Source organism: Atractosteus spatula, chromosome 24 (genome assembly GCF_055471065.1).
Source record: "Atractosteus spatula isolate fAtrSpa1 chromosome 24, fAtrSpa1.hap1, whole genome shotgun sequence".
NCBI lineage: Eukaryota > Metazoa > Chordata > Actinopteri > Semionotiformes > Lepisosteidae > Atractosteus > Atractosteus spatula.
In genome coordinates, this window is record NC_142729.1 from 14004596 (window position 1) to 14028484 (window position 23889).

The following is a 23889-nucleotide window of genomic DNA, read 5'->3' on the forward strand; positions in this document are numbered from 1 at the left end:
CTGCATCATGGGAAATACACTGCTCCAGCACTGAGAGAGACAGAGAGAGGACAGACAGGCGAGCCACTACAGACGTCATACTGTCTCCCCACTGCATCATGGGAAACACACTGCTCCACCACTGAGAGAGACAGAGAGAGGACAGACAGGTGAGCCACTACAGACGCCATACTGTCTCCCACTGCATCATGGGAAATACACTGCCGTCTGTGTGGATTCTGCATGATCTCCCCGTGTTTGTGGGAGTGTCTTTGAGTTTCCTTCCACTGTCCTTCCAGGGACATGTTGGTGGAATAATTACCATCTGGGAAAGCTGTCCCTGGTGTGAGTGTGTGTGTGCCCTGTGATGGACTGGCGTCCTGTCCAGGGTGTACCCTGCCTTGCGCCCGTTGCTTGCTGGGATAGGTTCCAGCTGCCCCCGGAACCCTGAATTGAAAGAAGCTGTTAGAAAATAGATGTATATATGATTAATGCTACTATTAATGCTGCTAATTAATGCTGCTATTAATGCTAATTAGGATCTGGTAAAGTTAATCATTCAGTTGTCGTCAAATTCCATCGTCAGGCTCATTTGATAGTACTCAATTGATTCAAAGTTCTCAACCAACCAGAGTATGGACTTTAACACCATGGCAGGACATCCCGTTGCACGCCCCCACCAGTCTTTGCGTAAAGAAGCGTTCTCGCGTTCAAAGGCCGTAATTTCTCTGGTGGACTCTGGTGTTTCTGTGTTAGTGCTGAAGAAGTCCCCTGCTGAATTTGTCAAAGCCTTTTTTTCCCCAAGTCTTGTACCTGGTCCCCCTCAGTGTTTTTTTTAACAAGGCTGGTTTTTTAAACCAGTATTTTCTCATCTAGATTTTTTATTTATTTCAGTACATTACTTCGACAAGGAAAACAAAACAACTAAACATCTCTAAATTCGCTCCGCCTAGGTAATACTGTACATTGCACCAGCTCCACTCCGATTATTAAAATAATAATAATAATTGTTTAAAATAATAATAATAATAGTTTACGCTTATATAGCGGTTTTCTGGAGCCTCCACTCAGAGCTCTTTCCAGGTCATGGGGATCCCCTCCACCCCCAGCAGTGTGTACCCCCACCTGGATGAGGCGCCAGTCCACTCCCCACACCCCAGCTCTCAGTGGGGAGGAGAGCAGAGTGATGGAGCCAGTTCAGAGAGGGGGGTTATTAGGAGGCCATGATGGGTAAAGGCCAGGGGGGAAATTTGGCCAGGACACCGGGGTAACACCCCTACTCTTCTCGAGAAACGCCCTGGGATTTTTAATGACCACAGAGAGTCAGGACCTTGGTTTGACGTCTCATCTGAAGGACAGCGCCTGTTTACAGTCTAGTGTCCCCCGTCACTATACTGGGGCATTAGGACCCACACAGACCGCAGGGTGAGCGCCCCCTGCTGGCCCCACTAACACCTCTTCCAGCAGCAGCCTCAGCTTTCCCAGGAGTCTCCCCTCCAGGTACTGGCCAGGCTCCCACCTGCTGAGTCTCCAGTGGGGCTGCCAGCGGTGAGCTGCAGGGTGATATGGCTGCTGGTTATAAAATAATAAAAAAAAAACCCTTAGAAATGGAATTTCAAAATGTCAAAAATCAGAAAGCTTCACGAACCATTGACGTGTTATGTTACGCTGTTTCTGTAATTTAGTGAAGTACCTCTAACTATTCTTATAATGTATGCATGCAATGTTTTATTTCGTTAAATGCCCATTAACGATGTTCGCGTTTTGTTAATGGTTCTAAAGCGTTTTTTTTAAAAAAAAATCGTACCTAAGCAATATGGCCGTTTGGTTCGCCAACCGAGTCTTGGACCTATCTAGGCGTCTTATATCGATGGTCTGGGCCACGCCGGAAGCGCGGCGTTCTGATTGGTTGCCAGGGGAGGTTGCCGTAAAGCGTGGCGACGCCGGCGGGAGATTCTCTTTTCGCGGCAAAAAAAAAAAGAAGAGAAATGCAGACGGGGCAGCTGGGTCTATAAGAAGGAGCTTTGCAAACACAATTCCAGGCACAGGCTGGGATTCGCAGGCTCAGCGCAGGACGAGAGCGGTCGGCTCCCGTCAGGGTCCCGATACCTGCAGCCGGGCCGGGCCGGGCCGGGCGATGGCGATGGCGATGGCGATGGCGATGGCCGCCGTCACGGCCGAGAGCATCAACACGGAGCTGAAGACCTTCGATCTCGACTGCGGCGAGGGATCGGCGGTGCTGGACAGACGTAAGCGATTCGTCTTCATTGCTGGGTCCAGGGATGGGGTGATCTTGCCAGATCGCTGCGCATTTTTTTTTTTTGGGGGGGGGTTGGTGTTTGACCTCTCACCCGCAGTTAAACCCCCCCTCTCGCTGCTCGGGGTGCGGTCGAGTCCTTTTCTTTAAAAAAAATAAAATATTTAGGCATAATGATCACGATTACGATACGAGCAAGTCACATTTCCAGCCAAAAACATCGACGGGGGTATACATAGGACCAAATAAATTCAGATGATGGAAAACTTTTAAACGCCATGAAATAAAGATCACGTCCGCTTTCATGTTTCTGCATTGTGAAACAGCCTCTAGATATACCTTTACATCCATTTTTTGAAATGCTCGAACAGAGGAGTCGTCCCAGACCGCGGCGTTTTGTGTACGTCATAGCGTGCCGTTAGAATAATTCGATTTATGACGAATGATGTTTTAGTATTGCTTTCGATGGGGCTGAAACTTCCCATAACATCGTTTTCTTTCAAACAAATACCCCTATTGGCCTCTTTTTTTAATATAAGTGTGCGACTCCGTCCAGAAAGTTTTTTTTTTTTTTTCCCATGGGACTGAGGCGCCCTGTGAGCGAGTGCCTGCTGTGCCTGCAACAAGGGTTAGTCCGTCAGCATCGATGTCATAACTGGACACTTCTGACTGAAAGCAATACTGCCAGCAATACATTAGGCTTCAGTCAGTTAAAAATATAGTGCTGGAGCAGTGCATTTCCCATGATGCAGTGGGGAGACAGTATGGCGTCTAGTGGCTCACCTGTCTGTTCTCTGTCTCTCTCAGTGCTAGAGCAGTGTATTTCCCATGATGCAGTGGGGAGACAGTATGGCGTCTAGTGGCTCACCTGTCTGTTCTCTGTCTCTCTCAGTGCTAGAGCAGTGTATTTCCCATGATGCAGTGGGGAGACAGTATGGCGTCTAGTGGCTCACCTGTCTGTTCTCTCTCCGTCTCTCTCAAGTGCTGGAGCAATGCATCCATCATCGCCTGCAGGCGGACACTATAGTCCTGGAGTGGGTGGCCTTCAGCACGACCAAGAGCGGCCTGACCCTCAGCTTGGAGAACCTGGACGTCTTCGAGCATGAGGTGAGCGGACCCCCGCCTGTGCGCGCTGTCGGCGAAGTTCACACCCCTTGAGGAGAGGGGAGAGGGCAGCTCTCTGGAGGTCCCCGGATTCCTGGGCGTGACGTGAGTCCGTTCTCTCCCCCCGTCTCCCAGGTGCTGAACAAGAGGACTTCCAAGTCGCGGCCCAGCCTGGCCAAGAAGGACCTGCGTCTGGACAAGCCCAGGGACCTGCACTCTCTGCAGGAGATGTATCCTTCCAGCCTGTCCACCAGCCCCCGGCAGCCAGGGGGCGGCCCTCCTGGGGAGATCCGGGGTCTCCGGGTTAAATTATGATGTAAAACCGAGGTCCCGACTCTCTGTGGTCATTAAAAATCCCAGGGCGTTTCTCAAAAAGAGTATAGGTGTTACCCCAGTGTCCTGGCCAAATTTAGGGACTAGTGAGCAGGAAGGGCCGCTTCACATCTCAGTACATTAGCCAGTACAGGGACTAGTGAGCAGGAAGGGCTGCTTCACACCTCAGTCCATTAGTCGTCACGGGGACTAGTGAGCAGGAAGGGCTGCTTCACGTCGCAATTCTCATGAGCTCTCGACAATGTGGCGACTTGCAGTACTTTCCCTAAATTCACGATTTTGTGCTGAATTCAGAATTTGTCAACATGTTCTAGAACTCGTTTTATTTTGTCAACAAGAGAAAGTAACCGGTGTGAAAAACTGGGACTACTGTTACCCTTTAGCGATTGAAAGGCGACAATTTTAGGATCGGCCCGGGAAATCACTCTGCCTCTGCCACTCGAGTCCCGTAGCACGTGGTGCGCAGGTCCCAGCAAAAATCTGTCAGCAGCAGAGGGACTGAGACGCGCTATCGCAGCCCCAGACAGAAAAATGCCCAGATAATGAGAACTGCTTGGGTGTGTTCCTCCCAGACAAGCGATCGGAGGGCAGTGTGGAGAAAAACACTGCATTTTATTTGGACTCGCAATTTTTTAAAACATCTGTGCCTTTGAGTTTGGTGTCCGCCCCAAGCGGGAGGTGCTACTTTACCCCAAGAGTGGCGGGAGTCTTGAACAGATGAACGGATTGTCACTTTTTTGATCTTCAGTCCGGTGACGAAGCTCCGTCGCTGTTCCAGACACCCGCTACCCTTTGCGTAAAGACGGGAGTGGGTTTGTGCAAAGACCCGTTCCTGTGGCGTTCCTGAGAGTTTGTGCAGGACAAGAGCTGCATTTCCTTTAACTTCCGATGCCAGGATCCAGGCAGAAGAAGAAGATGAAAGCCTAATGGATTATTATTCCACCCCAGCGAAGGTGAGAGTCCAGGCAAACGCAGGGATCACCCACGAGATTGTCATTGGTGTCGTTATTGATCCTTTGATTCAGGTGCCAACACCTGGATCCCGAACAGCATATTTGTCGTAAGGCATAGAAGGGACGTTTTATGTGTTGGTATCATTCTTTTCAGGCTACAGCATCTTTTCAAAACATTTTTCTAGCTGGTGCAGGAAGTCAGTGTATTTGGAGGTGAAGTCTGCCTGTTCAGACACACTCCATCTTTACATGAAGAGTAGAGGGTGTCTGGAACAAGCTGGACACACTGGAGCACATCTGTATTGCAGAACACGCGTGTATGTCAGGGCTCTGAGAACTATCTGACCGAGTGTGTGAGTGTGTGTGTGTGTTTTAGGGCTCTCAGGACTGTGTGTGTGTGTGTGTGTGTGTGTGTGTGTGTTTCAGGACTGTGTGTGTGTTTTAGGGCTCTCAGGACTGTGTGTGTGTGTGTTTCAGGACTGTGTGTGTGTTTTAGGGCTCTCAGGACTGTGTGTGTGTGTGTTTCAGGACTGTGTGTGTGTTTTAGGGCTCTCAGGACTGTGTGTGTGTGTGTTTCAGGACTGTGTGTGTGTTTTAGGGCTCTCAGGACTGTGTGTGTGTGTGTTTCAGGACTGTGTGAGTGTGTGTGTGTGTGTCAGGACTGTGTGAGTGTGTGTGTGTGTGTCAGGGCTCTCAGGACTGTCTGACTTTGTGTGTGTGTGTGTTTCAGGACTGTGTGTGTGTTTTAGGGCTCTCAGGACTGTGTGTGTGTGTGTTTCAGGACTATGTGAGTGTGTGTTTCAGGACTATGTGAGTGTGTGTGTGTGTGTCAGGGCTCTCAGGACTGTCTGACCGTGTGTTTGTGTATGTTTCAGGGCTCTCAGGACTATCTGACTGTGTGTGTGTGTGTGTGTGTGTGTGTGTGTGTGTGTGTGTGTGTGTGTGTGTGTTTCAGGACTGTGTGTGTGTGTGTGTGTTTCAGGACTGTCTGACCGTGTGTTTGTGTGTGTTTCAGGGCTCTCAGGACTGTCTGTGTGTGTGTGTGAGAGAGTCTGCCTGCCTGTCCCTCTGTGTGTGTGTGTGTGTGTGTTTCAGGGCTCTCAGGACTATCTGACTGTGTGTGTGTGTGTGTGTTTCAGGGATCTCGGGACTATATGACCGAGTGTGTGTGTTTCAGGGCTCTCAGGACTATCTGACTATCTGACCGTGTGTGTGTGTGTTTCAGGGCTCTCAGGACTATCTGACTGTGTGTGTGTGTGTGTTTCAGGGCTCTCGGGACTATCTGACTGTGTGTGTGTGTGTTTCAGGGCTCTCAGGACTATCTGACCGAGTGTGTGTGTTTCAGGGCTCTCAGGACTATCTGACCGAGTGTGCGTGTTTCAGGGCTCTCAGGACTATCTGACCGAGTGTGTGTGTGTGTGTTTCAGGGCTCTCAGGACTATCTGACCGAGTGTGTGTGTTTCAGGGCTCTCAGAAGCGCCCCCTGTCCACTCCAGAGAACCCGCGCTCCAAGAGGAGCCTGCCGGCGCTGCCCAGCCCGCGGGCCCTGCTCTCTCCCGCCAGCTTCTCCCCCAGGTACGGCAGACTCGGGTTCGACGCCGCAAACTTTTCCACAAATCCGGATATCTGTGGCCGGCGATCGATGGGGGGGGGAATAAATGAAAAATCACACAACGCAGGCCATTTCGCAGTTTTGCGGTTCGTGGAGCTGTGTGGTTCGTGGTAGCACAAGCGGAGGAGCCAGCCAGTGGCAGCTGAAAAACCCGATAGCCTGGTTAACACTTGTTCAAAGAGGCTTCTGTGCGCCAATTCAAATCGCAAACCTTTCATTCCTGCGCAACTAGGTGTGGGGTTGTATTTCATTTGATTTTATTTAAAATGTTTGATTTATTTTTTAATTTATAGTAATGGATTTAATTGAATTGCCAGCAGGCATATCGCCCTGCAGCTCCCCGCTGGCAGCCCCCACTGGAGACTCAGCAGGTGGGAGCCTGGCCAGTACCTGGAGGGGAGACTCCTGGGAAAGCTGAGGCTGCTGCTGGAAGAGGTGTCAGTGGGGCCAGCAGGGGGCGCTCACCCTGCGGTCTGTGTGGGTCCTGATGCCCCAGTATAGTGACGGGGGACACTAGACTGTAAACAGGCGCCGTCCTTCGGATGAGACGTCAAACTGAGGTCCTGACTCTCTGTGGTCATTAAAAATCCCAGGGTGTTTCTCGAGAAGAGTAGGGGTGTTACCCTGGTGTCCTGGCCAAATTTCCCCCCTGGCCTTTACCCATCATGGCCTCCTAATAACCCCCCTCTCTGAACTGGCTCCATCACTCTGCTCTCCTCCCCACTGAGAGCTGGGGTGTGGGGAGCGGACTGGCGCCTCACCCAGGTGGGGGTACACACTGCTGGGGGTGGAGGGGATCCCCATGACCTGGAAAGAGCTCTGAGTGGAGGGTCCAGAAAGGCGCTATAGAAGCGTAAGGAGTTGTTATTATAATCCTCTCTGCCCCGCAGTGTCGCCTCCTCCCAGAAGTATGGCGCCCGCGCGGGCCGCGGTGACGTGGTGGCCTCGCTCGGCGCGGTGGAGGGCGCTTCCTGGTCGGGCAGGGGGGGCCCGAGGGTCGCGGTGCGGCCCCTGGTGGGGGCCGAGGGGTCCCTCAGCCACCCCTACAAGTTCATGTTCCAGAAGCTCCGGGATATCCGGGACGGTGAGTCTGGATCGGCGCCACCTGGTGGGCCGTCGTGCTCGGCGCTGTCAATTAGGACTTTTTCCGCCGTTTCGAAGTCCACTAGGGGGCCCGACACCCCCAGAATAGAAGATCTGGGAGCTGGGGCAGCACACATTGGGGCTCTCGCATATCAGAGGTTACAGATGAGGGGAGGTCAGTTGATCCATCGAGCTAAATTAACGAATTGACCTAAGAATCTCCTCGTCTTGAAAGAAACCTGAGTATCGGCCTCAACAGCGTGGCTTGGCAGCTTGTTCCACACTCCCACCACCCTTTGTGTAAAGAAGTGCCCCCCCCCCCCCCCCCCCGTTCTGGGTTTGATATGTGCTCCATGTAGCTTCTACGCGTGTCCTCTGGGTTCGTGTTTCAGAGTTTGTTCTGAAGAAATCCGCTCTAGTGTGGGACACTCCCTTCAGACTAAAGAGACTCAGTTCCTTCAGCCTGTCAGTGTGGGACACTCCCTTCAGGCTAAAGAGACTCAGTTCCCCCAGCCTGTCAGTGTGGGACACTCCCTTCAGACTAAAGAGACTCAGTTCCCTCAGCCTGTCAATGTGGGACACTCCCTTTAGCCCTGAACCTAGTCTTGTTACTTTAATCTGGCCTTCCAGTGCAGAAACATGACCAAATACATACACAGTATTCTAAAAAAGGCCTGACTAGTGTTTTGATATCATTTTAACCTTCTTTGAACTCTTATGTCCTATCATTCTGTTTGGCCTTTTGGCGGTTTCTTGTGTGGCGACGATGTAAACGATCATCAGAACATTCAGTTCTTTTTCATACGTCCACAGACAGGCCGTTTCCAAGGAAGGAACTTGATGAGATCATCGCTTTCTCTTGGAGGGCTGGTTTTTAAGGCGCAGGCGAGAGGCACAGGCAGTTGATTCGTGTTCTGGAGTGCTGCTTGTCTGACCTTTACTGCACAGTAGTTTCTCCCTCACAGCTGTCCTGTTCTTGAGTGGAACTAATCATTTTTAAAAATGATTTTATCTAGCACTTTTAAAAGTAGGTTCTTGTAGCTTTAAATCGGAGGGAGATACCATTTTTAAATGGGGGGGGGGGGTGACTAATGTTGTCATAGTGTTTTGGTTTTGAAAACTTGAGACGAATAAATCCCCTTCTCAAAAGAATCCTGCTGCTCGGCGTTTGATCTGGCAGTAGGACCTCCGCAGTTGCTCTCCGGACAGGTTTATTGGAGACGCTCTGCCCCTCTGTGCGCTCCCCGTTCTGGAGGTGGGAGTTGGTTTGTCCCCGTCGGTGTGTGTTATAGCGCTGTCCTCTGCCTTCTGTCTCTCAGTGCTGCTGGACAAGATCGAGGAGCTGGGAGAGGAGCTGAGAGCGCACTTCAACATCGAGGAGTTCTCCTCTGTCTGTCTTCCTGCGCAGGTACGGCTCTCTCCTGCTCTCTCGTCCGTCGGCCCCCCTGAGTTTCATCCCTCGATCAGTCTTCAGAAGAGTGTGCCACTCCAGATTCTTTCATTGTGCTGCTGTTTGTCAAGGAAAGGCGAACGGACTTTCAAACGCCTGTTATTCAGACTGTTAAAGCGTCATCTGCAGCCGTATCACCCTGCAGCTCCCCGCTGGCAGCCCCACTGAAGCTCAGCAGGTGGGAGCCTGGCCAGTACCTGGAGGGGAGACTCCTGGGAAAGCTGAGGCTGCTGCTGGAAGAGGTGTTGGTGGGGCCAGCAGGGGGCGCTCACCCTGCAGTCTGTGTGGGTCCTGATGCCCCAGTATAGTGACGGGGGACACTAGACTGTAAACAGGCGCCGTCTTTCGGATGAGACGTAAAACCGAGGTCCTGACTCTCTGTGGTCATTAAAAATCCCAGGGCGTTTCTCGAGAAGAGTAGGGGTGTTACCCCAGTGTCCTGGCCAAATTTCCCCCCTGGCCTTTACCCATCATGGCCTCCTAATAACCCCCCTCTCTGAACTGGCTCCATCACTCTGCTCTCCTCCCCACTGAGAGCTGGGGTGTGGGGAGCGGACTGGTGCCTCATCCAGGTGGGGCTGCACACTGCTGGGGGTGGAGGGGATCCCCGTTACCTGTACAGAGCTCCAAGTGGAGAGTCCAGAAAGGCTCTATAGCAGTGTGTTTAAGGAATTATTATTATTATTATTATTATTATTATTATTAAAACAGCATTCGGGTTCTAAACCATTCATTTCTCATCCGGGAACTGAAACGGCCACCTGCCCCCTGCGCTGTGTCGCTCAATCCCACGATCCCCTGCTCTCGCCCCCCAGGACACGGTGACGGTGCTGGGCCAGGTGGGCTGCGACAGCAACGGGAAGCTGAACGCCCAGTCGGTGGTCCTGGAGGGGGATCAGGAGCACTCCAGCGGGGGCCGGGTGCCGCTGGAGCTGTCCGAGCTCCGGGAGTATTCCCTCTTCCCCGGCCAGGTGAGCGCCCGCCCGCCCTTCCTCTCCGTGCTGCTCGGGAAGGCGTCGCGTGAGACGAGGCTGTTGGGGAAGGGGCTCTTTCCATGTGCAAATCCAGCCCCGGCGTCTACTTGTTCGGAATGATAAAGGAGAGTCCCCCCCCTTTTTAAGAACTTTCAGAATATTGTAGAGATGGCATGACTTCAGGTTCAAGTTTTATTATAATATAATAATAAACTATTTTATATAGCGCCTTTAAAGGTGGCTTCTCAAAGCGCTTTACAGAATGACAATAACAATAAATAAGAAGACTACACAAGATAAAACACAATTACAATACACAGAGGAGACCGTGGATGGTGGTACTAAGAAAAGCAGACAAGACACTGACATAGATAAGATCAGATCACTTTATTGGCCCTATACAATTTCTTGCATTAGGAATTATCTTTTCACAGACCCCAGCTTGCTCTCCAGGAGACACACAGACAGGGAGAGAGAAGCTGGGGGTCAGAGCGCAGGGTCGGCCATTTGTATTGTGGGGGAGCTGCAGTCTATCCCAGCAAGCAGCAGGCGCAAGGCAGGGTACACCCTGGACAGGACGCCAGTCCATCACAGGACGCACACAGACATACTCACGCCAGGGCCGATTCTCCCAGAATTCACCCTGCAGCATGACTTAAGACTGTGGGAGGTAAACTGGAGCTCCCAGGAGAAACCCAGATAAAAAGTGGGGAGAACATGCAAACTCCACACACACAGCACTCCAGGAATTGAGCTCAGGTCTCCAGTGGTGCAAAGCAGTAATGCTAACCACTGCACCACCCTGCTACCCTAGGTTTCCAATATAAGTGGAATTTCACAATATTTATCTTATTTCTACATTGATATGTGCCAGCAGTCTGTTTATTTAGCAGCATAGAGATCAGATCACTGTATCAGCCATATAATTCGCAGACCCCAGCTTGCTCTCCATGAGACACACAGACAGGGAGAGAGAAGCTGGGGGTTGGAATTGGAGAGGGTGCCAGTAGGTACTTCTCAGGGTGTTGAGAAGCCAGACAGCCTGTGGGGGGGGAAAAAGCTGTTACAGAGTCTGGTGGAGCTAAATGTTTGTTTTGTTAGGAAAAAAATTCAGCCCATCCAGCTTGTATGGTAGTCAGTATTTCCTGGGTCTCAACTAGCTGTTTCCTGTTTGTTTGTTGGTAGCTTGTTCCACTCTCCCACCACCCTTTGTGTAGAGAGGTGCCGCCCGTTATGAGGCTCTTATCACACTGTTTCTTGAAAGTAGCCAGGGTACGTGGTGGGGCGGCTTGTTCCACGCCCCCGCCGCCCTTTGTGTACAGGGCTGTCCCTCCCCCGTCACGATTCAAGGATCGCGTCCAGCCGTTTTCTGGAAAGAAGCCAGGGCATTCCCTTTACTAGGGGCAGCTTGTTCCACACTCCCGCCACCCTTTGCGTACCGAAATGCCCCCTCTGTTCTAGGTTTGAAACGCACTTGTGTAGGGATGCGAGATGGGGCAGTGCAACTCAAGTGAGATTTTAAACCAGAGTTAATTCTACCGCTCGCCTCGCGCAGCACAAGGGGGTGTTTCCACCAAAAGGTTATCCTCCGAGATCGATCGCTGTCCTTCCTCTCTCCCTCCTAGGTGGTCGTGTTGGAGGGAATCAACACGACCGGCACGAGGCTGGTGGTCTCCAAGATGTACCAGGTGAGTAACAGACGAGACTAGAGAGTCAACAGCTTAACCTCGTCCCCCCCCCCCCCTCGTTTCCCACAGCCATTCTTGAAGATGAGCGAAATTTCTGGGCAAAAACGGTTATGATCGCTCAGTAACAGCTTTGGTGCCCTACAGGGTGTAAACCAGGTCAGAACATTGGGCAGTTAGGTCAGCCCTGGGCAATGAACCAAGACCCTTAATTAGCTAAGACCCCTGTTCCCTGTCGTGTTGCTGAATCTAGAGTAGGGTCCGTGAGTTACACCTCCGGTCGAGAGACCCTGGAGAAGCGTGGCCAGCTGGGAACGCGCAGAACAGTAGAACAGGTCTTGAGGGCTCCCAAAACAGACCCGGGTTCCTACTGACCGGATCTCTGCAGGATCCGTCTTGCCGTAGATCCGACCGGCTCAAACTCCCTCTAGGGCTGCCGGGCGAGGGTCCGGCAGGCTGTGTGTGCAAGGCCGGGAGTGAGCTGTGTGCGTTTTTGAGCGCTAGCGTAGGAGAACCGCTCCTGTAACGCGGTTTAAAGGGAAAAGCCAGGATTCGCAAAACTCTCCGCAGCCTGAGCAGCTCAGGGGGGTCGGCAGTCGAATCGGTCGGCCGCAGCTGCTCGTCGATTTTAAGCGCCTTGGCGCAACCTTGTTGTGAAAGGCGCTATATAAAAAAATCAGTCGCTTTGATTTCATCACGGACCGCCGGGCACAAGAGGAGGGGGGAACTACGGGGAAGTGCGTGTAAGCCCGACGACGGGAGCCACTCGCTTCTTTACGCAGAGAGTGGTGGGAGCACAGAACAGCCAGACGCTTCTTGAGGGCTTAACTGTTAGCTCCTAACAGGCACAGGTTCCGTTCCAGCGCATCCCTGGTTTAGCGCTGAAAACAAAGTATTTAAAGGGACTGTAGCCAGCAGACAGTTAGTCTTAGTCTTAGTCTTAGTTCAGGTTACTTGAGAGAGCCAGCCAGTGTGAGTGCTAACCTAATTCTGACATAATTCAGCCCAACTAGAGCGCACTGTCTCTCTCCTTCTGTCTCTGGATTGTTAGGGTCTCCCACTGCCATTCCACAGTCCTGAGGAGCCTGCGGAGGAGGACCTACCCAAAGGTGAACTGCCCTTTTATTGAGTTCGGGAGGCCCTGGGTATCTGTCACTGTGAGCACTGTGCCTGGTCTGTCACGGTGTTCAGTGTCACAGGGGGTCTCGTCCTCGTCTCGGGGGGTCTAATTCAAGCAGTCTGTCAGGGGGCTGAGGATTCAGGGGTGTCCACTGTCACAGGGGATCTCATCCTCGTCTCTAGGGGTCTAAATCAAGCAGTCTGTCAGGGGGCTGAGGATTCAGGGGTGTCCACTGTCACAGGGGGTCTCATCCTCGTCTCTAGGGGTCTAATTCAAGCAGTCTGTCAGGGGGCTGAGGATTCAGGGGTGTCCACTATCACAGGGGGTCTCATCCTCATCTCTAGGGGTCTAAATCAAGCAGTCTGTCTGGGCTGAGGATTCAGGGGTGTCCACTGTCACAGTGGGTCATATCCTCATCTTTAAGGGTCTAATTCAAGCAGTCTGTCGGGGCTGAGGATTCAGGGGTGTCCACTATCACAGGGGGAATCTCATCCTCGTCTCCAGGGGTCTAAATCAAGCAGTCTGTCAGGGGGCTGAGGATTCAGGGGTATCCACTATCACAGGGGGGTCTCATCCTCGTCTCCAGGGGTCTAGTTCTCTGTCAGGAATGCTTGAGGATTCAGGGGTCTCGGCTCTGAACCGTTTTACGCTCGGTCTGCTCTTGACGTGATGGATCTGTCTCGGGGAAGTGCTAATGAATTGCAAAGCCGTGCACCCCCCTCTGGCCATCGCATCACCCCGTGAGCAGACCGTCGCTGGCGCTGCAGCGGTTGGCGAGAGCTTTCCTTGGCCTGCCTCAGCTGCGATCAGCCCCCCAGTCTTCATCACAGGAGGAGAGACCTCCATCGTCCTGACCGCCATTGAGGGGGGGGAGAGGTCACGAGAATGGGAGACCGCACTGGCCCGCGCCGCGCGGTGGCAGAGGCGCGTTGCCCCCCCCCCCCCCCCCCGCGCTGTGGCGATCGCTTCTGCCCCTCCTCTTCCAGAATCCGGGCCGCGGATGGTGCTGGTGGCCTGCGGACCTTACACCCCCTCGGACAGCCTGAACTACGAGCCCCTGCTGGACCTGATCGACACCATCAAGAGGGACCGGCCCGACGTCTGCGTGCTGGTGAGGGGCCGCACGTTTGCTTTGACCCTTGACCCTTGACCCTTGACCCTTGACCCTTGACCCGGCAGCTGTTCCTCTCCGCTGATCCCTGCCGGGGGAGCGGATGTGGGCTTTTCCAGCAGGGGGCGTGCAAAAGAGTCTCACCAGCATCCTCCTTCCCTTCCAGTGTTTGCTGGGCTGCAATACGCACTTACTCATGTGCTCTCCCCTCTCTCTCTCTCTCTCTCTCTGGTGCAGCTCGGCCCTTTCCTGGATTCCAAGCACGAGCAAGTGGAGGTGAGGTTCTGCTCGGTTCTGTCCCGATTTCCTTGCCGCAGCGCCCGTTGATGGGCATTCGCCAGACCCGCACTCGCGCACACGATCCGTCTGTAGGCGGTTCAGAATAATAAACCAAGAGAGAGTTCGGTGGACTTAGGCCAACCCTGGGCAACACTGCTCTGAAGTTGGTGTTGCAGGGAGGAGTCTGTACCCATCAAACCCGTCGTGAGCTCCCACGCCTTTCGAAACCCTCTGATCAGGTTCCCCCCTGCGAGCTGCCCTGTCTGTAGATGGAATAATCCTGAGGGTCCTTTCTGGACCCTCCACTCAGAGCTCTTTCCAGGTCCTGGGGATCCCCTCCACCCCCAGCAGTGTGTACCCCCACCTGGATGAGGCGCCAGTCCGCTCCCCACACCCCAGCTCTCAGTGGGGAGGAGAGCAGAGTGATGGAGCCAGTTCAGAGAGGGGGGTTATTAGGAGGCCATGATGGGTAAAGGCCAGGGGGGAAATTTGGCCAGGACACCGGGGTAACACCCCTCCTCTTCTCGAGAAACACCCTGGGATTTTTAATGACCACAGAGAGTCAGGACCTCGGTTTTGGGTCTCATCTGAAGGACGGCGCCTGTTTACAGTCTAGTGTCCCCGTCACTATAGTGGGGCATCAGGACCCACACAGACCGCAGGGTGAGCGCCCCCTGCTGGCCCCACTGACACCTCTTCCAGCAGCAGCCTCAGCTTTCCCAGGAGTCTCCCCTCCAGGTACTGGCCAGGCTCCCACCTGCTGAGCTCCAGCGGTGAGCTGCAGGGTGATACTGTTGCTGGCTAGATCAATCGGTAAAGAAAGCTTATCTGTGAGCTAACGTACCAGCTAGCTCCACATGTGGGCAGTCATGTGCTGTCTGGTCCCGATCTGGTTCAGAGGTAGTGAGTGTTCGCACCCGGGACCCTGGCGGGGGGGTGGGTCGTGATGCCGGCGGTCTCAGCGGTCTCTCTCTGTTGTCCCGCCACAGAAGTGCCAGCTGACGGGCACCTTCGAGGAGGCGTTCCGGAGCTGTCTGAGGAGCATCGTGGAGGGCACGAGAAGGTGGGTGACGTGGTGGGAGTGGGGTGGTGGCGCCCGGCTTCGCCTCTAGGGGGGCCCTCTTCCCACCTGTCCTCTGTGTCCTGTCAGCCAGGAGGGCCGAAGACTCAGGGGTGTCACTGTCTTGCCCCTGGGACGCCGGCATTACATGACTGGGGATAGAACGCCCTTAGGGCTGTCTGAATTGACGCACTGCATTGGCCAGGTGAGCTACTGGCTTCCATCGGTTCACGAGCCGCCTTGCTCCAGCAATCAAGTGACCTGCGAAGTCGAGTGCGCTGGACTCGTTTTCATGTGCCTTGACGTGAAGCGTCACGCAGGGTGCATTAGAAGATGCTTCTTTTCCAGTGCACAGAAAGCTGGGAAAAAGGCCTGATCTGCTACTGCTTTACTGCTTTAATTGTTCTGAACATTCTCGCTCTCGCTTTGTGAAAGGGCGATTGATTGATTGGGTCTTGCACACTCTCCCCCTATCTGACGGTGGGATTGACTGATTGGGTCTTGCACACTCTCCCCCTATCTGACAGTGGGATCGACTGATTGGGTCTTGCACAGTCGCTCTTTCTCTGATGGTGGAATTGATTGATTGGGTCTTGCACCCTCTCCCCCTATCTGACGGTGGGATTGATTGATTGGGTCTTGCACACTTGCTCTCTCTCTGATGGTGGGATTGATTGATTGGGTCTTGCACAATCGCTCTCTCTCTGATGGTGGGATTGATTGATTGGGTCTTGCACACTCTCCCCCTATCTGACGGTGGGATTGATTGATTGGGTCTTGCACACTTGCTCTCTCTCTGATGGTGGGATTGATTGATTGGGTCTTGCACAATCGCTCTCTCTCTGATGGTGGGATTGATTGATTGGGTCTTGCACACTCTCGCTCTTTTCTCGACTGGGGGATTGATTGATTGGGTCTTGAACTCTCTCCCTCTCTCCTTGACAGTGTCAACACTCACCTGGTGATTGTGCCCTCTCTGCGGGACGTCCATCACCACTTCGTCTACCCACAGCCCCCCTTCAGCGTCCCAGACCTCAGCAAGGAGGACAGAGAGGTGAGCAGCTTTCATCTCCGAATTAGCATGCGGTGTGTGAGGCCCCTGTTCCAATATCTAGTGGTTCATTGCTTTCTTGGTGGGCTGACATGTCCCTGAGGACTCGCGCTGTGCTGGGACCGTTGTGTGTCCAGTGGTGGACCAGTCCTGTCCATTCAAGGGCAGAAAACCAGCAAATAGGACAGGAGCTCTTTGTAAAACACGCCAGCAGCCATATCACCCTGCAACTCACAACTGGCAGCCCCACTGAAGCTAAGCAGGTGTGAGCCTGGCCAGTACCTGGAGGGGAGACTCCTGGGAAAGCTGAGGCTGCTGCTGGAAGAGGTGTTAGTGGGGCCAGCAGGGGGCCCTCACCCTGTGGTCCACGTGGGTCCTAATGCCCCAGTATAGCGATGGGGACACTAGACTGTAAAACAGGTGCCGTCCTTCGGATGAGACATAAAACCGAGATCCTGACTCTCTGTGGTCATTAAAAATCCCAGGGCGTTTCTCGAGAAGAGTAGGGGTGTTACCCCGGCGTCCTGGCCAAATTTCCCCCCTGGCCTTTACCCATCATGGCCTCCTAATAACCCCCCTCTCTGAACTGGCTCCATCACTCTGCTCTCCTCCCCACTGAGAGCTGGGGTGTGGGGAGCGGACTGGCGCCTCATCCGGGTTGGGGTACACACTGCTGGGGGTGGAGGGGAGACCCCATTACCTGTAAAGCGCTTTATAAGCACTAGAAAAGCACTATACAAGTGTAAGCAATTATTATTATTATAATTATTATCTCCTGGATGTCTGGTAGCTCACAGCCGGTGATGAGCTGCGCTGACTTCACCACCCTCTGCAGTACTTTGTGATCCCAGTTGGAGCAGTTCCCATACCAGGCAGGGATGCAACCAGTCAGGATGATCTCAATAGCGCACCTGTAGAAGTTGGCCTGGATATGTGACGGCATGCCAAACATCTTTAGCCTATGGAGAAAGAACAGGCGCTTTCGTGCTGGTCTGACCACGGTGTTGGTGTGGTGGGTCCAGGTTAAGTCCTCTGAGATGTTAACTCCCAGGAACTTAACTTGATGTACGATTTTGCACATCTGATGTTGTTTTTGCACACTGCCTGTTGTCTCTGTCTTTCTTTTCTTGTACAATTGTATTGTTGTTGGTTTTTTTGTACTACTTATCGTCTGAGAGCTAGCTAAATAGCATTTCGTTATACCATATACCTGCGTATGAGTATAATGACGATGAACTTGAACTGTCCGGGCAGCTGGTAACGGTTTCCTGTGTGTGTGTTTCAGCGGGTGACCTTCGTCTCTGACCCCTGCACTTTGCTGATCGATGGCGTGACGTTCGGTCTGACCTCTACCGACATCCTCTTCCACATGGGAGCAGAGGAGATCAGCAGGTGAGGGACATCTGGGGGTATCTCCTTTACCCCCAAGATCTGATCACCCTGTCACCCTGCAGCTCCCTGCTGGCAGCCCCACTGGAGACTCAGCAGGTGTGAGCCTGGCCAGTACCTGGAGGGGGAGACTCCTGGGAAACCTGAGGCTGCTGCTGGAAGAGGTGTTAGTGGGGCCAGCAGGGGGCGCTCACCCTGCGGTCTGTGTGGGTCCTGATGCCCCAGTATAGTGACGGGGACACTAGACTGTAAACAGGCGCCGTCCTTCAGATGAGACATAAAACTGAGGTCCTGACTCTCTGTGGTCATTAAAAATCCCAGGACGTTTCTCAAGAAGAAAAGGGGTGTTCCTCCGGTGTCCTGGCCAAATTTCCCCCCTGGCCTTTACCCATCATGGCCTCCTAATAACCCCCCTCTCTGAACTGGCTCTGATCACTCTGCTCTCCTCCCCACTGAGAGCTGGGGTGTGGGGAGCGGGCTGGCGCATCATCATGTTTTAGATCAGAAAATGGGATGGTGTTCTTTACGTAGAGAGTGGCAGGATTTGGGAGAAGGACAGCGTTCATTCTGCACCAGCAGCCCCCACCTGGGAGACGCACAGTGATCATTCTGCACCAGCAGCCCCCCCACCTGGGAGACGCACAGTGATCATTCTGCACCAGCAGCCCCCCCCACCTGGGAGACGCACAGTGATCATTCTGCACCAGCAGCCCCCCCCACCTGGGAGACGCACAGTGATCATTCTGCACCAGCAGCCCCCCCACCTGGGAGACGCACAGTGATCATTCTGCACCAGCAGCCCCCCCCACCTGGGAGACGCACAGTGATCATTCTGCACCAGCAGCCCCCCCCACCTGGGAGACGCACAGTGATCATTCTGCACCAGCAGCCCCCCCACCTGGGAGACGCACAGTGATCATTCTGCACCAGCAGCCCCCCCCACCTGGGAGACGCACAGTGATCATTCTGCACCAGCAGCCCCCCCCACCTGGGAGACGCACAGTGATCATTCTGCACCAGCAGCCCCCCCCACCTGGGAGACGCACAGTGATCATTCTGCACCAGCAGCCCCCCCACCTGGGAGACGCACAGTGATCATTCTGCACCAGCAGCCCCCCCACCTGGGAGACACACAGTGCTCATTCTGCACCAGCAGCCCCCACCTGGGAGACGCACAGTGATCATTCTGCACCAGCAGCCCCCTCACCTGGGAGAGACACAGTGATCATTCTGCACCGGCAGCCTCCCCACCTGGGAGACGCACAGTGATCATTCTGCACCGGCAGCCTCCCCACCTGGGAGACGCACAGTGATCATTCTGCACCGGCAGCCCCCCCCCACCTGGGAGACGCACAGTGATCATTCTGCACCGGCAGCCCCCCACCTGGGAGACACACAGCAGCCATTTTGCACTATTAACACCCACTGTGCAGCAGGTCAGGATGAGGAGTGAGAAATTGCCTCACCAACTAAATTAGGGGAGATCAGGAGGCCAGATTGTAAAAGCCTGGGGTTGCACCCATACTCTTCCAAACGGCTTTACTCTCTATATGGTCAGGACTCTATGCGGGGATGACCTATAGCAGATCACCTGTAAGGGCTTTAACTGAAAATAGGAAAGATAATTACTTCTTGTGCTCGCAATTGATCTGGTCTCTTTGCAGTCTGCATACTGTAGCATGGGGGGCGGGGACAGCGCCACCTACTGGTTCACCAAGAAAAGCAAGGTTTTCCCTGGAGATCTCTGGGCAGCTCATTCTGTAAGGTGTTAGCTCTGCTGTCCTTAAGCTGCAAATAGCCTGACGATCCAAGTGGGCCAGTAATGGTCACCTCTCCGTCGTAACCATTAGTATATTCTCATAACCTGGGAGAAAACGTCATGTCTCGATTGAAGAAAAGTCGTTGGTGGTTTAAATATGGCCTGAAGCAAGACGGATCGCGACATGTTAGGTGCTGGCCAGAAGACGTGGAGCCCCCAGGGGCTGGAATTGGGGTTCGCGGGACCCCCAGTCTTTTCCAGACGTGCTGACGTCTTGGCCTTTTCTCTCTCTCTCTCTCTCGTGATTCTTGCAGTGCTTCTGGATCGGACCGGTTAATCCGCATTCTGAGACACATCCTGACCCAGAGGAGGTGAGATGCCACCCTGTACCCCCAAATTGGCAACAAGTGTTGACTGGGAGAGGGGGGGGTCCTAATATTTTGGCCACTCCTCATTCGCCTGATCGGTAGCAGGAATAACGTTAGGAGTGTGCAAATAAAGGAAATATCTTATTAATAATAACATTATTATTATTATTATTACAAATTAACAGATTTGTAGCAAAATGCGTGTGGGTATCTGTAGCAATATTTATATACAGTGCCTTGCGAAAGTATTCCCCCCCCACCCTGGACTTTTTCACATTTTATGTGTTCCAGCACGGAGCCCAGATGTATTGGAATCGGGCGTTGTCACAATGCAGCAAAGGTTTTTACACATTGTGGGTAAAAAAACGCCAACTTGAAACATTTTCCAGGGGGGGGGGGGGGGTTATGGAATCAATAGGCTTCAGAGCCCCGTGCAGCGCTTATTTCCTTCCCCCGTCGCGCATCGGCCAGGCTCCTTCAGTTCCCCTCACCAGCTCTGCCTGTGCCCGCAGCTACTACCCGCTGTACCCGCCTGCGGTGGACGTCAACCTGGACTACGAGCACTTCCAGTGCCACGGCCAGATGCCCGTCACGCCCGACGTGCTCATCGTGCCCTCCGACCTCCGCTACTTCGTCAAGGTACAGAGCTCCTTGCCCTCCCTCTCCTCTTCGTCTGCGAGCCACCCTGGCTCTGTCAGACATCCACCACCCCAGGCAGCAGAGGGGCTGTGGGGTGCCAGCCTGAGCAGGAGGGGTGTTCGGTAATTCTGGCGCTTGCTGGTAGCGGCTCTGACCACCAGGGGGCGCCGTTCAGACCGAGCCTGGGACATTGGAAAGGTGTTTCAGAAGCTTCTACATGTTCAGTGGTGGTGATACATCTGCGGAGCGTGATCAGATTTTAGGAGATAAGGAATTAGTCTGTACCTTTTTTTAAGGGTTAAAGTTGCATTGTGTATGTTTCAAGTCTCTACTCTGATTTGTTAAGCCCTGAGCTTCGTGAGAAACTGGCAGGCTGGAGGAACTGAGTCTCTTTAGTCTGAAGGGCGTGTCCCACTCTGACAGGCTGGAGGGGCTGAGTCTCTTTAGTCTGAAGGGAGCGTCCCACACTGACAGGCCGGAGAAACTGAGTCTCTTTAGTCTGAAGGGAGTGTCCCACACTGACAGGCTGGAGGAACTGAGTTTCTTTAGTCTGAAGGGCGTGTCCCACACTGACAGGTTAGAGGGACTGAGTCTCTTTAGTCTGAAGGGCGTGTCCCATACTGACAGGCTGAAGGAACTGAGTCTCTTTAGTCTGAAGGGAGCGTCCCACTCTGACGGGCTGAAGGAACTGAGTCTCTTCAGTCCGAAGGGCGTGTCCCACACTGACAGGCTGAAGGATATAATCCTTTTTAGTCTTGAACAGAGAAGACTATGAGGGGCCTGATTCAGGTTGTGAAGATTATAGAAAGGCCACAGTCAACACACCCGATTATCTGGAAGCTCTGGAGCAGTGCATTTGAAACGGAGCACATGAGAGTGGGAACAGGCACGTGGAGCCCATCCGAAAGCTTTCTGGCTTCTCGTGAAGTTCGTCGCCAGCTGATCCAGCCGCTTTTCAGCCCGTTCCACACTCCTACCACCCTTTGTGTAAAGATGTGCCACCCAGATTAGCATTTAAAGCTCAGAATAGGGAAGTACCTAAAGGGTGGTGGGTGTCTGGAACAATCTGCCCAGCCGTTTTGCTGAAGGCTTCTTTCGAGACGCAGCTGGCTGAGATCCTGGGATGAATTAACTGCCCTATGGGTTGGATGACCCGAATGGCTCCTCTTAGCTGTAATCCTTCTTATGTCACAAGAAGTTCAGGATCTGGGGAGATCACGGTCACTATTGGGACTGATTTAGCAGTTTTCCATTGGTCCTGCAGTGCTTTGCAGGAGGATGCACCAGGCGAGTCGATTTCAGCTCGACTGGCCCCCCTACAGCGCGCCTCTCCCCTTTAAGCTCCCCTCTTACCGAAGGCCCTCCCCCTCTCTCTCTCTCCCCCGCAGGACGTGATTGGCTGCGTGTGCGTCAACCCCGGCAGGCTGACCAAGGGCCAGGTGGGCGGGACCTACGGGCGGCTGCTCGTTCAGCGCGGCCCCCCATTGGCCGGGGGAGGGAGGCGGAGCCCGTGCCTCTCCGGCCAGGTGGTGAAGATCTGACCCCGCCCCCGCCACGCCCCCCCTTTCTGACACGCCCCCTCCACCCCCGTGCCAGACTTAACCCTTCACCTTACCAGCCTGGGCGAGAGTCCAAGATACATGTGTTGCCTCTTATCCGACCGGTTCCAGTAAAACTTTATTCGCATACGTCCGGTGACCGAGCGTCCCTAAATATTCTCCGACAGCCGAGGAGAGCTCTGGATTCACCTCAAAAGAAAGTCTTCAAGCGCTGATCCGGCCGTTGGGCATAGAAAAACTGATAATCCCACCAGCAGGTGGTCCTGTTGATTCAGAAGCACTTAACTTTAAGGTTGAGGCCAAGAAACAGGCTTGAGTGCGGTACGAACTGATTCATGGGGCTTGCTGAGCAACGAACCCGCTAAGAGAGCAATGAACTCGACGGGCAGCAGGAGGTTGTTTCTGTGCCGGTCGGGAAGGAATATTTCTGGAGCCGCTCCAAGGCGCGAGATGGAATCTCGGAAGCCGGTCAAGTAAAACCTCCGACAACAGAGATGTGCCGAAACTCGGGCTAATTTTTTGGGGGCTCACGGTTTTTGTTTTGGGGCTTTTCTATCAGAAGCAAACTGGTGAAACCAGTTTTTTTTTATCATCGTTACCGGTGGGAAAGGTGGCGCAGGGAGGGAGTTTCGAGAGATGAGGGCCAGGTTTAGCCCCCTAGGCGGGTGGGGGGGGGGGCGGATGGGCCCCGTCGTTCACCGGGGAAGGCGGACGATCTGCAGGGTCTGGAGCTGGAAGCCGAGGGGACCCCGCTAGGGTGCGAAAAACACCCCTTCAACGCCTGTAGCCAATTTTTCGCCTGCAAAGTCTGGAAAATGCAAAACCGGTCGATTTAATTACACCTCCGAAAGGATCCGGCTCTCTCAAGTCCGTCTGAGGTGAGGCGGGGGGGGGGGGGGGGGCCGAGACGTCAAGGGTATCCCAGCGGTCTCAGCCGGGTCATAAGCGACCTGCATGGTTCCCGACACGACCTTTCCGAATTTTTGTTTCCTTCCCATAGAAATCCTCCGGCCGATTCTGACCTGTCGGGGGGGAAAAAAAACCCCTCCGGGCCCTCCTGTTTCTTCGCTTGGCGTTTTTTGATTCGAATAAATTTTTCACGTCCGAATTGAAGGCTCCTTTATTTTATCCTTCTTGGGCTTTATGTCTAAAATATGATATGTCAGCAGCCGTATCCCCCTGCAGCTCACCGCTGGCAGCCCCACTGGAGCTCAGCAGGTGTGAGCCTGGCCAGTACCTGGAGGGGGAGACTCCTGGGAAAGCTGAGGCTGCTGCTGGAAGAGGTGTTAGTGGGGCCAGCAGGGGGCGCTCACCCTGCGGTCTGTGTGGGTCCTGATGCCCCAGTATAGTGACGGGGGACACTAAACTGTAAACAGGTGCCGTCCTTCGGATGAAACGTCAAACCGAGGTCCTGACTCTCTGTGGTCATTAAAAATCCCAGGGTGTTTCTCGAGAAGAGTAGGGGTGTCACCCCGGTGTCCTGGCCAAATTTCCCCCCTGGCCTTTACCCATCATGGCCTCCTAATAACCCCCCTCTGTGAACTGGCTCCATCACTCTGCTCTCCTCCCCACTGAGAGCTGGGGTGTGGGGAGCGGACTGGCGCCTCATCCAGGTGGGGCTGCACACTGGTTGTGGTGGAGGGGATCCCCATTACTTGTAAAGCGCTTTGAGTGGAGTGTCCAGAAAAGCGCTATATAAGTGTAAGCAATTATTATTATTATTATAAAATCCATCCATCCATTTTCTAACCCCTTCTTCCAGTTCAGGGGCAGGGGAGAGCCAGAGCCTATCCCATAGTGCAACAGGCACATGGCAGGCTACACCCTGGACGGGGACGCCAGTCCACTGCAGAGCACACTCACTCTATTTTTCACTGGTAGGCGGAAAAGATAAAGTTACCCAATAACCAGTGGCATTAAGCCATTTACTTGTGTAACAGCTTTAATAATAATCGTAAAACGTGTGCATTCTTCACCCTTAGCCAGGGTGTCGGCGTGATAACCGGCTCCGAGTAACACCCTTAAATTTCAAGGTCGCAGAAGGGGGTGACCATGGAGAAATCGCACTTTTTATGAGCGTGTTGATCCTCTCTCGACTTCTCCCGGCCTTGAGCCAGATCCAGT

The 23889-nt window shown here is 53.6% G+C and overlaps 1 protein-coding gene across 1 annotated transcript; it reads left to right on the forward strand.

Annotated features, from left to right (window-relative positions):
- Positions 1-1878: 1878 nt before the first annotated feature.
- pola2 (polymerase (DNA directed), alpha 2) lies at positions 1879-22873 on the forward strand. The gene is made up of 18 exons (XM_088904766.1): positions 1879-2228; positions 3219-3343; positions 3476-3570; positions 4569-4626; positions 6092-6201; positions 7129-7322; positions 8641-8729; positions 9587-9742; positions 11371-11433; positions 12482-12539; positions 13537-13661; positions 13899-13937; positions 14930-15003; positions 15946-16054; positions 17337-17443; positions 19514-19570; positions 20080-20206; positions 21595-22873. Exons 1-18 carry the CDS (start codon positions 2117-2119, stop codon positions 21745-21747), a joined length of 1851 nt encoding a protein of 616 aa, XP_088760892.1. The 5' UTR covers positions 1879-2116; the 3' UTR covers positions 21748-22873.
- Positions 22874-23889: the final 1016 nt, after the last annotated feature.

What these genes read in the sequence shown, in the direction of transcription:
- pola2 (XM_088904766.1), top strand. Translation starts at nt 2,117, where the DNA reads ATGGCGATGGCGATGGCGATGGCGATGGCCGCCGTCACGGCCGAGAGC. An exon ending in TGGACGTCTTCGAGCATGAG is followed by an intron (nt 3,344 to 3,475) that starts GTGAGCGGACCC and finishes CCCGTCTCCCAG; the next exon opens with GTGCTGAACAAGAGGACTTC. An exon ending in TGGTCTCCAAGATGTACCAG is followed by an intron (nt 11,434 to 12,481) that starts GTGAGTAACAGA and finishes CTGGATTGTTAG; the next exon opens with GGTCTCCCACTGCCATTCCA.